Below are 13,897 nucleotides of genomic sequence, written 5' to 3' on the forward strand. Positions count from 1 at the left end.
CATGGTACCCGTGTTCCAGGATGACTTGGGCGCATGCAAGGTAGTTATGTCATCCTGCGCTGGCCAATCAAGATGCCCAAAGACTGGCACCCAGAAGAAGCCATACAAATTTTTTGTAGCACAGCTTTTTTTTTTTTTCTACATATAAACCCTAAATGATCACCATTTATTTTCCCTGAAAGAGTAACTACATTTGATGTGAAAAAAAAAACAATCCCCTCTGGGTGATCAATGTACATTGCAAGGATTTTACCAAACTTTGTTGCAGATTCCTAACTGTTTTTTCTCTGAAGAAAAAGCCGTTTGTTCTTCTATGTCTTTTGGACCCTGATTCTCAATGGGAGCCAATTTTTCATTACTGATCAGCTGATGCACTTGCAGTGCTCTAATAAAGAAATTTGCAGGGTCTGTATGCCTTTAGAAGTAGTTAACCCTACTTTTGTTGCACAGGATGCCTACAATCTGACTTGTATTTTAATGCAGCGTTCTGGAAAAAACTGAGCTAAAGACACAAGCAGAAAATGACAATTCTTGAGGCATTCTGTACACCAAAAGCCCTGCAAATTGCCTTATTGCATTGAATTTTACAGAAAATGACGGTGCTGAAGATCAAAAAGGAAATGTAATTTTTAATAACATTAAATTACAATACGGCTTGTGTTGCAATTATATATGCTATATATATTTTTCAAATTTGCTATATTTTTCCGACAAAAGTGGAGTTACCCTTTAACATATAAAGTGCATGCTATAAGATTTTTTTATTCAAAAACAATGGCGGAGTGATGCTATATGTAACACTACATTTTTTACAAAATAAAATTTAGTTCTAATAAGAAGACTACATTGAAAATTGTACTAAACCTCAATTACAAGTTCTTTCCTATTTAAAACTAAGCATAGGCGGAAGACAAACAATGCATTTCCCTAGAGATGAAGGCAATTGATCTTACATTTAGAGAAGGTGAGGCAGCCACTCTCCCTGCTGCTACAATGAAGTCCATAATTAGGAGTGTGGCTCCTGGGAGCCCCAGAGAAAAAAACTGAGGTGAACAGTGCTTGATAATTGTATTAACAATATCCTGTGAAGGGAAAAAAAGTACAACGTCAACCATGATCTCAAGACACAAAATAATGTAAAAGAGCAATTTCAGGCAACAAGTAAAACCAATTACTAAAGTACCAATGCAGTCAAGCAATTACTGCAATTGTGCTGATGTTAAAGTGTTACTAAACCCAAAACAGTAAAATCAGCCTGTATATGCAGTAAAGCATGCTTGTTACATTTACTCTAGAACCTAAGGGGTTAATCCTCTGCATTGTATAAAAGGTTAATCCTCTTCATTGTGTAAAAATGCTTTTTGATACTGACTTCTCTGATCCTCCCCTTCTTCCAGTGCCCCCCTCTTATCTCCTGATAAGACAGTGTGTGGAGTCACTCTGCACATGCTCAGTTTGGTGTGTAATGCTAGAGATATTTTTTATCTTCTTGGGAGGGTGCATGTGATCAGCACTGTCCAGACAGAGGTCAGGGGTTCTAAATTCTCCTAGAGCAGAAAGAAAACTCCTCCTACAAGCTTTAATCAATGTTCTGCTGAACACTGATAGAAGTTACAAGACTGCTCTAACTGCTGATGAGAAAAGGTATTTATATTTACTAAAATAATTGCATTTCCATGTTCTTTGTACTGTGGGAGACCAAATATAGTGAATGCAGGGTCCTGGGTTTAGTAACACTTTAAAGTAGAACTGTGACCTCCCATTAAAAATATGTGCTACAGCATCTAAACACAAGTGAATCTGAACTGTAGGCTGTACCTGCTTGCGCTACAGTGGAATGAGAAGATACATGGCTATCAGAAATGTCACTGCTGATTCACACGCCTATTCACAAGCCTATATCTTGTCAATCACCACCTGGCCACCTCTAGTCCTGCCAACTATTTTAAAGACTGGCAGTACTGCCTCTGTTGATGAACTCACCCCACTATGAGCTTCAATGTCTGGGAGGGATAGCATTTCAAGCACAAATAAAGAAAGTTTGTTTACTTTATTGTTGTTATTATTATTATTATTATAATACAGGATTTATATAGCGCCAACAGTTTGCTCAGCGCTTTACAATATAAACTTTATGAGACTTGTGCATCACATAGCAACTTGATTTGACTTTGTTCTTTAATAAACCATTCAGTATACTTGGATTCTAGGTAATACACTGAAGCAAGATTTCATGGACCTCCTAAACATGTAGGGTGGGCACGTCTGCTGGATGGGACATTGTGTTGTGCAAGTTCCTCCTCCTAACACCTCACAGATCAGACTCAACCTTCCAAGGCAAGTTTGAATCTGAAAGGCAGCAGTGAATGGGGTCTTTGAAATGCATACTTTGATAGAACAAAACGTAAGACCTTGAAGCATATTTATAGTCACGTATACCAAAAAGGAGTATAGACTTTTTCCTGGACAAACCCCTCCATGTATTTACCCCAATATTAATACAATCCCAAGTGAAGAAAAACTCAAGGCAAAATATAACAAAATGCCCTTGCTATTAAATGTACTCAGATTGCCTGCATCATTCATCCTGGATCTACCCCAGCCTGTGACTGGCCAGTGAAAAGAGAAGCAGCACAGTGTCTGGCTCATCTCTCTGTCACTCTTTTTCTCTTCCTATCATCATACTTCTTGTCAGCACATGAACTGACTGGCTTCTTGTGTTGCTACATCTTTTTTCACACTTTAGCCCTCTGTAGAAAGATTGCAAATACCTGGCTGGGTAAACCATTTCAGAATATCCATCCATCACAGCAATCACATTGTACCAGGGCCACTCACAGTCCAGGGTACAACAATCGGTGACCTGATGTGCCCATCCCTTCGCCACGTGCTGTAAAGAGAGAGCTCACACGAGCAGCCGGGGTATGTTCACCTACATTGGCGCTGCTACTGTCCAGGAACTGTATATATACACATCGCTTAATAAGGAAACCCCTTAAGAAGTCTTTTAGGTAATCCCACACAGCAGTGATGGGAGCAGAACTCCTGCTAGGGAGCATAACTCTTCCAGTTGAGGCAGTATGGGGTCAGATTGGGAAAATGATGGACTCAATAAGAGTTACATTTCCATCTTTCAGGTTTCGGTAAACTACCTAGAGTAGTTGAATTAGCAGAGGAGAGTGAACAGAGACTTCTAGGCAAAAGGTGCATTCAACCACAATGGATGCAAAATTATCAGCCACCAGATCTAGGTCAATTCTGGATAGGGTCATATGCGTTTTAGAAAAACAAGAGTATTGTTTTACAATAAGTCCAAACTCTCACACTACTTTGGCTAAGGCAGGAGAGGTTGCAGGAGTTCCCAATGTATAAAATCTATCCAGGGAGTGGCACATGACAGTACTAAATTCACCCATGATGATCATGGGTAATGCATGCTTGCCCACCCTGAAATGTGTCTAGCTGTTAACAATGTCAGGGTTATATGATGGAGGTACATATACATTAGACAGTATACAAGGTACATTATTAATTTAAACATGGAGAATTACAAATCAGCAGTGTTCACAAATTTTAACTTGTTTACAAGAGAACAGTAGATTCTTATGAATTAGGATGCTAACACCTCTTGAGTAGGAGGTATGAAGAAAATGGAATTTAGCCTTGTATTGAGACCTCTAACAATGGAGAGGCGTCCTTAGTAAGCCGAGTCTCTTCTCTTGTAAACAATCATCGGTGAATCCTTGGCTATGGTATAAAATGGAGCTATTTGTTTAAGGGGGACAGTGTAGACCTCAAATATTCCAGGAGAGAATATTAAAATGCCTATTCTTAGCCATCTTGTATATAGTAGATCACACAGGAGTAGTGTGAGCTACATGTAAAGGATGTAAGTTTTAAAAAGTCCTGGGTAGGTGATGGAAGGTGAGGATCACACAGAATGATCCCCAGGAAAGCTCTGCATCCTTTGGAAAAAGGTGTTATATTGATCTTACAGGCATGATTCATTAGTTATAATATAAGAAAATAGCTTGACCTGGTTGTGCAATGGTGGTGAAAACAAGAACTTAAGGAAAAAGCAAAAGGCAAGAAAAAGGGCCCTTATTTATAAAAAAAAAAAAAAAAAAAAAAAAAAAAAAAAGACTGAAACAGTCTCGTTCTGTTAAGAGGCCTAACTCCAACTGGCCTCCAAAGCCTGAACAGTACCTGTATCGAGAGACGGAATAGAGTTCAGCTTTAATGAAGAAATGAGTCTTGTGGAAAAGTAGCATGTCTAAACTTATAGAACTGTGCGAATCATTAAATCAAATTATAAGCCCTTAACAAGCAAATAACAAATAGTAGTGCAGCGCTATCAATAAATGTACAAAAAACTAAAATAGAAAATACAAAAAGAAATTAGGCCGAACGAGGTATAGTAGTGACGTCATATCCGGCGCGGGCGCCATCTTGGTGCACCCGAAATAGTATGCAGTACACCCATAGTGTGGTGAAAACGCCAGATTGCACTTGTTACATGTGAGTAAGCATTTCTTATATTGAAGGATTTTATTAAATGATTTTACACTATGTTGGATCTCTTTGCTTTACTGGGAATGTCCATGGAGAAATACTCGTCTGAGTATTAGGAGACAGATCTGGATACTCACTCATCAGAGGAGGGAAGAGCTCTACCACCCCAGCTAAGAAGGATCTTTATCCTTCTGGAGGATCACTAAGAGGCATTTCTAGCTCATTGGTCCTGAGGGGCCTGGGCAGGAAGGTGAGGGGGCACCCCTGGTAATGCGGATACACACAGAGTTTGAAGCACCTGCATGAAGAGTGTTTAGCGTGTGCTGTGTTTCACCTATAGGACACTTCTATATTAGATATCCACCTATGTGGGACTGTTTATGTTATAAGGAGTAACCCCCTGCTATACATGAGGGTTTGCAAGAGGCAGTGTATTGATTGTCCTATTCTTTTTGTATTTTCTATTTTAGTTTTATGTACATTTATTGATAGCGCTGCACTACTATTTGTTATTTGCTTGTTACTGTGTGTGGTGCCTAGGTTGTGGCACTTGAGTGCTGGCTGCTTAGTGAACTACTTACTAATAGCGCAGGAGGAATTTATATTCATTGTTAAATTATAAGCCCTGTTTGCTTCCAATGTCAAAGCAGCTAGGCCTGCAGCCCAGAACCCAATACACTAAGAAACTGTGTGTATTTGACTTAGTTACTTATACCAAATATTCGAGGGCTCCCATTGCACAATGGAAGTAGGCATTGTACTGTCCACTCATCACTCAAGTCCTATTTTTTTAAACCTTAAAAAGTATCACAATTTGGTAAAAGAGAACAAGAAGTACATCACTGGTAATGCTAGGTAATCAATTTTTGGGTTACACTACTGACATTTGTGAAGAGGCTGGTTAGACTGACATAAAAACAATATATTTAAGTTACCTATACTTTGCTCTAAAGCCATACAGTATGCGCCTCATACAATTAAAGTTAGGACAAAGAAGTGGGTACCTGATCAGTATGGAGTAAACCACAGTGCATAATATTAAAAAAGTGCGTTAAAAAGTCCCGGTTTGGAGACACGTCCTGCCGTCTCGTCATAATTTTACAGATTAATTTGTAGGCATGAAGTTTCCCTTGTTTGTATTTTTCTGGCAACATTGTGGCCTGAAACACAAGAAATGGCAAGAATTCACACAGTGCTACAAAAAACTATACAAAAACAAGCAATAGTGCTGTACAGTGCTAAACAAAAACAAGCAATTAACCCTTGCAGTGCAAGCACAGCCCCACTGCCAGGGAAAACTTTTTTTTTGCCTAGTGCCTACATTTGGCATACAACTAACTTGTCCTACAAAGTTTTTGCAACATAACTTCAAATAGCTCTTTTATTCTTTAATAACATACAGCCAGTGTTGATAGCAGGTGAGGTGTTTGTAACCGCTATGTTTTGGACCATTTCCAGTCCTTCATCAAGGTTACAGCATTTAAAGTTTCTATGAACCCAAATTAGAAATCATTAGCAATGGCTCATTGTGATAAAGTGCAATGTTTTTCTACCATTGGTTTTTCCTAACTACCTTATCTTAAAGACACAAGATGATGTGCCAGTTTTACCTCCTTCCTGGAGTAGGGTGCCAACATTATGCACCAAGTTGCTCTCATTGAGACAGTGTTGTCACCCCTGTGTGCTCGCTCCTGTGCACTGTCTGCACACCGTGCTTTCCCCACCCAGTGGTCTGCTGCCTATTTCACAGGCAGACAATCATGCAGGAGCAGTCAACACCAAATGATTGACAGAAACAGCAGCCAAGCTATCTGCCAACCAAAGAGCAGCCTGGTGGCAAGTTATGCGAGAGCGCAAACAAAAGAATAAAAACACAATGAAAATCCAGTGTTGATCTGTAATAAATATGGAACACAAAAAAAGTGCTTTTAAAATACCTGATGTTCCTGCCAGTTACATCATCTTCCTGAAATAAGGGGACAACATCATGCACCATCTACTCTAGTCATGACAGTGTTGTCACCCGTGTGTATTCGTTCATAAGAATAGTTCTAGCATGTTGTACCAATGCACGCTGTGCTCTCCTCATCCTTTAGTCTGCAGCCAATTTCACAGGCAGCCAGTCTTGGCAGGACAGTCAAGACTAAATAACTGACAGCAACTCCTGCAGGAGCTCTTCAGTTCAAACATAAAAAAACATAACAGAAATCCAGTGCTGATCTGTAACAAAATATGGAATACAGAAAAAAAAACATTTCCAGAAAATCATCTTCAATTGTTGATCACCATGAATAGAAAAATCTATTTGTAGGGAAATAAGCCAAAAGAAAGGTGAACAGCCCATATGATCCACTACATCATATTCCCTCCCACTGCCCAGGCACTGCAGAGTGTCGGTGTTGCATAGTGGTCATATGATGTACTGAAAAGAGGCATTTATTCATTTGTTTCTGGCAAATTGCGATACGGCTCTGAGTTATTTTAACAGACAATTGCTGCAGCCAAATTAAATTTACGTCCTTTTTATCCCCCACAAATAGAGCTTTCTTTTGGAGGTACTCAATCGCCTGTGCAGTTTTTATTTTTTGCTCTGTAAACAAAAAAAAAAAACCTGACAATTTTGAAAAACTATATTTTTGACTTTTTGCTATTGAACATGTCCAATAAAAGTCCAATATCGTCGTAAATTTAGGGCAAAATGTATTCTGCTACATGTCTTTGCCCAATACGTGTAAATTAATTTGTTTATGTGAAAGTTATAGCGTTTACGAATGGCAGTATATATACTGGAAGTTTTTCTTTTACTAGTAATGGCGGCGATCAGCGACTTATAGGAGGGACAGCTGGACTGTGGCGGGCATTCTGACACTGGGGGGAACTGACTTGGTGTCACTGACATTCCCAGTGACACCAATACGGTGATCAGTGCTAATAAAAAGTACTGACACTACTAATAGCACTGGGCAGGAAGGGGTTAACACCTGGGGCAATCTAAGGGTTAACTGTGTACGTTTTACTCTGAGGCGGTATGTGTGCTTCAGTATAAACACACTGCTTTGTATGGCTCTGCTATGCAGAGCCATACAAAGCAGTGTGCAGGATCTGACAGGGGAGAGAACTGTATTGTTTACATATAGTTCTCTCTCCCGTCGGTAATACTCGGCGATCACCGGCCAAGACCCGGTGATTATCAGCTGAGGCCGCGAATGGCGGAGCGGGTAGGGTGCATGTGCCCCCAACCCAGAACTGCAAAATTGCGCATATATATTATACACACACGATTTTGCACACCCCTGCTACCCAGCAGCAGTATTTCTGCTACAGGACAGAGGGGAAGTGGTTAAGACTCAGAAAAGAAATGCTTATATATAACAGACCCAGCTTTCATAATGAATATTGATACTGCAAGGAAAGCATTCAACCTACCTTGAAAAGCCAGGGGGTGAGAATCCTTAGGGGTGGGATAAGTACAGGTGGGGGAGGAGAAAACTGATTATCCAAAGAGATTCCCAAATTGTCCCGAATCTGGAAAAGGACAGAAAAATGTTTACTTTTGAACTGCAAGGAAATTGCTTAGGCAGTTTGCATTTAATAAAAAGAATTTGAAGTGCTATAGTGTCAGTTTCTCAACCAATTATATGGGTTTTTGCACTGATTCCTGTAAACAGTCAGTGATTAGGTCTCTCATTTCATTTTTCTTCAGCAATTTGATAACATTTGATAACTTGCCAATTGTCTATGTAATACATTACTTCTGCAGAACTACTTTATTGCAAAGACCTTGTCAGCATTGATTCTGTCACTTTACGACTATTACCATTCAAATTGGGACTATATAATCACGCACAAACATCCTTTTTACTAATCCATAAAAAAATACAGAACAGATTACAGGATTTTTAAGGTGCCGGTATTACTTTATGCCCATTTCAACACTTCTAAAAACTCTTTTGGGTTAAAAAAAAAAAATTAGATGTAATTGTGTCATGATATCACCTCCTGTAATCTCCAGTACAGCAGCAATTAAGCTAGCCTTACATGATTTTTTTTTTTTCGTTCAACAAGCAAGCTGAACTAAAAAAACGAATTCCTCCATACACACAAATGTTACATGACGTGTGAACGGCATCCTGGCTGTACAGACTGCACACATGTGGGTGATAAATCAGAACACAAATATGTTTGAGCTTCTGCTTTGCCAGCTATATACAAAGGTACAATAATGCCACCTAGTGTAAAAATGATAATAGTGGCATAATATAGCATAAGTTAGGAACTGCCATTACATAGCATAAAATAATATAAAAAATAACTACCTAACAATAGTTTACAAATTAATTGTTAATCTAACCTTTGATTTCCACAGCTGCATCTAGCAAAATATAAATAAAATTATTATGTACTTCTTTTAAAAATGTTTTAATAGAAAGAGTTTTTCCTAAGTACAACTAACACATGATCCTGCTATAACCTAAATTAACCAGAAAAGCTGTGTCCTCAACCCGTTTTCACTTTGTTACTGGGCTTAAACTTTTCCTGACATTATAGCTAAGTCCCACCAACATTCTACTGTCCACTATGCAAGCTCTTAAACTCCCTAGCGGTATGATTATGTCAGTACTTTGGTGCTCAAAGCGGTACATTGTTTTCAATGGAAATATGTTGTTTTTTTATTGTAGGCCTGTAATTCTTAGGAATAACTCACTGAAATCTGTCCGAACAAGAGTCTAGTAAACATCCCGGGTATGATACAATTTGAAACACGAAATCATAAATTATAATATAATAAAAAATAATATAATAATACATTTTATTCAATAATATAATCAAACCAAAAACACTGAAATTTGAAATAGAGCGCCAAGTTCACACACTGAGCTCAGTTACAGAACCGTTTTCAGTGTCTGATGACGAATTTCCCCACGAATCATTATCACTCAATTCTGCAAGTAGTTCTAATTTACTATCAAATTATTAAAAATAGTGAAGCGCTATATCAATAATATACTTCTAATGCATATTAAATAAATATAAACAACATATTGTTGTTCAGTGTGAAATATAAATTGTTGTGTTGGGTGTTGAGGTGAGCAGGCATTGCTGCCATTTGAGGATTGGTGTTTGTTACTCCACTAGAGTGAAGATCACGTGGGCACCATCACGTTTTTTGCATGGACTTTATAGCTTGATATTTCACTAATGAATTTTGTTTATTTATATTTTATGGATTACAATTAATATTATTGAGTATAATCACCATTCACTAATGATTTTTGTTTGTATGGATCATTATTATTAATATTGAGTATAACCACCATCACATTTGAGTGTTCACTTTATTTTAGAGATTGGTTCACTATATATTATTAATTTATATTTCACACTGAACACCAATATGTTGTTTATATTTATTTAATATGCATTAGGAGTATATTATTGATATAGCGCTTCACTATTTTTAATAATTTGAGCACATACTTTATGGTATAAGCGCAGGAGGACTTTTTCCATTGTTTCTAATTTACTATCGCTGTTCTCTAGCTGGTCTAAAACTGCTTTTGACCTAAAGGGACGCTTTTAGGATACATTTCTCAGTTTCCAGCCAGAAAGAACGGTAAAAATGCAGGCAGGGCACAGGACAAAACACTCGGGACAAAATGTATGTGAAATGGTTTGATACAGTAATGTAATACTATCAGATTTTAGTGTATTATGTGTATATAAAATTTTGAAATTTTTGAATCTCCCTCCGGTTCCATCCCCCCATATGTCCCGACGCTCGCAGGGAACAGAACCCGGAAGATGGATGCCGGTAACGGCCTGAGGACATGGACGGGGACGCAGCGGGAGGACAGCACGGGACTGCAGAACAAGGTAAGTGATCCAGGGATCCCAGAGCAACGCTGTAGTGTATTCCCGAGTGTAGCTCGGTGTTACCGCTTCTGGTACTGAAAGTTAACCCCGAGCTACACTCGGGAATACCACCAGGGGGGTTAATGGCCACTGAGGCACTTTCACTGGACAAAGGGTGGCAGTCTGCAGCCATCAAGTTAAGAAAAGTTAGTCCCCAGTAACAAAGTGAAATTGATTCAAGAGAGGAGCATGAAAGATACTTTTCTTGCTAAAAAAAAGTATGCTCCTAGCCATAACTTTTACTTTAAAACTTAAAAGGGAGAAAAGGATGACTTAAAGGGTAACAACTTCTGTGGGAAAAAAATAGCAAATAAAAAAAAATATTACTTACAATTGTGACTCAAGTCATATTATAATTGAATGTTATTAAAAATTACCTTTCCTTTTCAATCTGCAGCACTATGATTTTCTGTAAAATTCAATGCAATATGGCTACCTAGAAGTGTTCTGTACACAGATGCGCCCCCCTGAAAATGTGATTTCCTGCTTGAGTGACTGGCTTACTGATTTTCCCAGTCTGCACGAAGATACAAGTCACATTTTTGGCATCCCCTGTAACAAAAATGTAATTTTTGGTGTGATACTCCCCAAAGAGAATCACGTCTAAAGGGATACAGACCCTGCAAATTTCCTCAATAGAGCCCTGCAGGTGCAACAGCTGATTGCTAATTATAAAACCAGTCCCATACAGATTCACTCTACACATGGACACAGACAAACAGCTTTTACTTCAGAATAACAACAGATAGGACTCTGCAACAAAGTTTGTTAGAATCCTTGTAAAGTTTGTTAGAATCCACAAAAGTGGAATTACTCTTCAAAATCCCAAGCACAATGATAAAATTGGTCTCGGATGACAGCATACCTTGGCTAGGTTCTGCCAGAGTTCACACAGGTAATCAAACACTTGGGCATGGATCTCAGGATTGCTGATGTTATTGACATCTCCCAGAATTCCAAGCATCCTCCTCCACATAACGGTGGACACATCTGCATGCCAGCCAGTGAGTGTGCCCCCTGCCATCACACTGCAGCTTTCCTGGGGAAAGTCACAGGTCTCTGCTTAAAATAGAAAACAGAATTGAGTGTATATTAGAAAAAGGCCATGAAGATGTATAAACACCTATGCATAAACACCTTTGTTTTGCTCTCATATTTAAATGTCTTTTAGCAAAGATTTCTTAACTATGTTAAGTCACTAAACCATGCTAGTCACACATACATGCTTGAAAATACAAGTTTATCTATAGTCCAAACATTTTTGTTCGTTTTGGATAGAGTGTGGAAGAATTAAAACCAATCTTTTTCGCTTTGCGTCTGATTGGAGTACACAACAGGAAGTGAGGGAAGTAGACTTGGACAGATGTCTCTGGTCCCTGTTGGAAGACCTTTTTTAGAAACTGTAAATATATGGTTTTCTTATAGTTTTTTTTGTTCCTATGACAATGGTCACCAGGACAATGACAGAGAGTAAAACTGACCATACAGGATTCATTTCTTGATCAGCCAGGCAGCTGCTAAAAAAAAAATAAAAAAATATCACAACAGATTCACCCATCCACACATTCGAGGTGGATGGGGAAATCTTCCCCACTGCGCTATTATATTCTAACAGCGGGACATCTTAGCTGTCAAAATACACTGATCAGAGCTGCAGTCGATTGGCTGCATGTGCTGATCAAACACTGATTTTCCAACATTCTCTTCTGAGAGGAGTTGATCATTAGGGTTGATTCCTCTCGTATGGAAGCAGCCATAGATTGATAGAAATTAGGTCAGCCCCTGCAGAACTGGAGGATTTTTGATCTTACGGCCAGCCTAAATCTACCCAGAGGGGAACAGACAGCAATAAAACCCCAGCAATGGCTCTACCCATTCCATACTCTAAAGCTAAAATATGTTTTAACTTTAATTATACTTTAAGTATATGCAATCCTTTATTTTACCAAAGTCTCAAAACCTGCATTCATCCAATGGCAATATGTTACACTGTTGTTAACTGTGCATTTAACCCATGTTTATACTGTACATGAAGACTATTTGTCCAAAGACCCGAATATCTATGCATAAAAAGTAGTCTTCAGTTACCTATGTCATCCGGTGTTTGTAGGACCGAATGTTGCAGCTTTTCATGTAACTCTGTCTGCTCAGTCGTCAAAGCAGCTGGAGACGGCGTCTGGGAACGCGAGCCGTGGGCAGACACTGCAGGAGAGGCATTTTCAGAGCCTGCTTAAAAAATAATTCAAGAGATTATCTAATTGGAATACATAAAGCAGGAGATTGTTTTGGCAGTATATTAAGTAGCTGAAATTACTAAATGTGGTGCAATTAAAGTTTGGCTTTTGCAGTAAGTATTGGATATACAGTACAGACATGTCCAGTCATGTTTGATGTAAACAAAAGCTAGCAAAATCAAATGAAGCTGTTACATATTTAATACATTTCTAGGCACAATAATAGATTAAAAAAAAAATTAATGTGGAAGCCAGTCAGTTAAACATATGTCAGGGCTAAAAGAAGTATAGGAACATGTCCCCATGTTTTAAAGCCCTGTCCCCTGTAAGTACAAGAAAATGCATGTTAATCTAGCAGAAATGCTCTCTACCCCCTATATACAGTGTGCATATCCATATCTGCATCCAAATCTCTCTATGACATATACCTGGAAAGTCAGTCTAACATCAATAGTGTGTAAACTATTGGAGGAGATAAGGGACTATATCCAAGAATTTGCTCATGAAAACAGTATTATTTGTAGTAATAAGAGTGGATTTGGGAAACATCGTTCTTGCCAGACCAATCTGTTAACATTCTGCAAGGAAGTCAGCTGCCATCTAGTCAAAGCAAGGCCTGTGGATGTGGTGTATCTGGATTTTGCATTCACTACAGTTCCCCATAAATGCATAATGTACATTTAAGATCTGTTAGCATGGACCATAGGGTATGTACCTGGGTAGAAACTGGTTACAGGGGCATGTCCAAAGGTGGTGACAAATAGTGTGTATTCTGAATGGGCTGGAGTGGTAAGTGGGGTGCCCCTAACGCTCTGACCCAAGACCAATTCTATTTAACTTATTCATAAATGATATAGAGGTTGGTAAAAATAGCTCAATTGCAGTGTTTGCTGATGATACAAAGCTAAGCAAGGCTATAACTTCAGAGAAGGAGATAGAAAGTTTACAAGAAGATCTCAATAAAATAAAGGAGTATGCAACTACATGGCAAATGAGGTTTAAAGTTGAAAAATGTAAAATAATGCACTTGGGCGCTAGAAATATAAACACAAGTTACTTGCTAGGGGGAGAACCTGTGGGGGAATCCAGAATGGAACAAGATCTGAGGGTCATAGTAGATCACAGGCTCAGCAATGGCATTCAATGCCAAGCTGCAACAAGCAAAGCAAGTAGAATATTAGCATGCATAAAAAGGGTATTTACTCAAGAGATAAAACCATAATTCTACCACTGTTCAA

The 13,897-nt window shown here is 38.6% G+C and overlaps 1 protein-coding gene across 14 annotated transcripts in view; it reads right to left on the reverse strand.

The window, feature by feature from the left end:
* Positions 1 to 13,897, reverse strand: part of RALGAPA1 (Ral GTPase activating protein catalytic subunit alpha 1) — a 302,589-nt gene that overhangs the window by 145,551 nt on the left and 143,141 nt on the right. For 6 of the 14 annotated variants that reach the window (XM_089680242.1, XM_089680244.1, XM_089680243.1 and 3 more), the window contains 5 exons: positions 12,514 to 12,651; positions 11,291 to 11,484; positions 7,939 to 8,037; positions 5,517 to 5,672; positions 954 to 1,082 (listed from right to left, as the gene is read on the reverse strand). In XM_089680242.1, the coding sequence (XP_089536368.1) occupies positions 954 to 1,082; positions 5,517 to 5,672; positions 7,939 to 8,037; positions 11,291 to 11,484; positions 12,514 to 12,651 (716 nt within the window). Of the gene's footprint in view, positions 1 to 953; positions 1,083 to 5,516; positions 5,673 to 7,938; positions 8,038 to 11,290; positions 11,488 to 12,513; positions 12,655 to 13,897 lie in introns of all 14 variants that reach the window. The other 8 variants (XM_089680241.1, XM_089680237.1, XM_089680239.1 and 5 more) reach the window with 3 other exon arrangements.

The sequence above is a fragment of the Staurois parvus genome, unplaced genomic scaffold (genome assembly GCF_062004578.1).
Source record: "Staurois parvus isolate SC_StPar_1 unplaced genomic scaffold, SC_StPar_1.0 ptg000237l, whole genome shotgun sequence".
In the NCBI taxonomy this organism is placed as follows: domain Eukaryota; kingdom Metazoa; phylum Chordata; class Amphibia; order Anura; family Ranidae; genus Staurois; species Staurois parvus.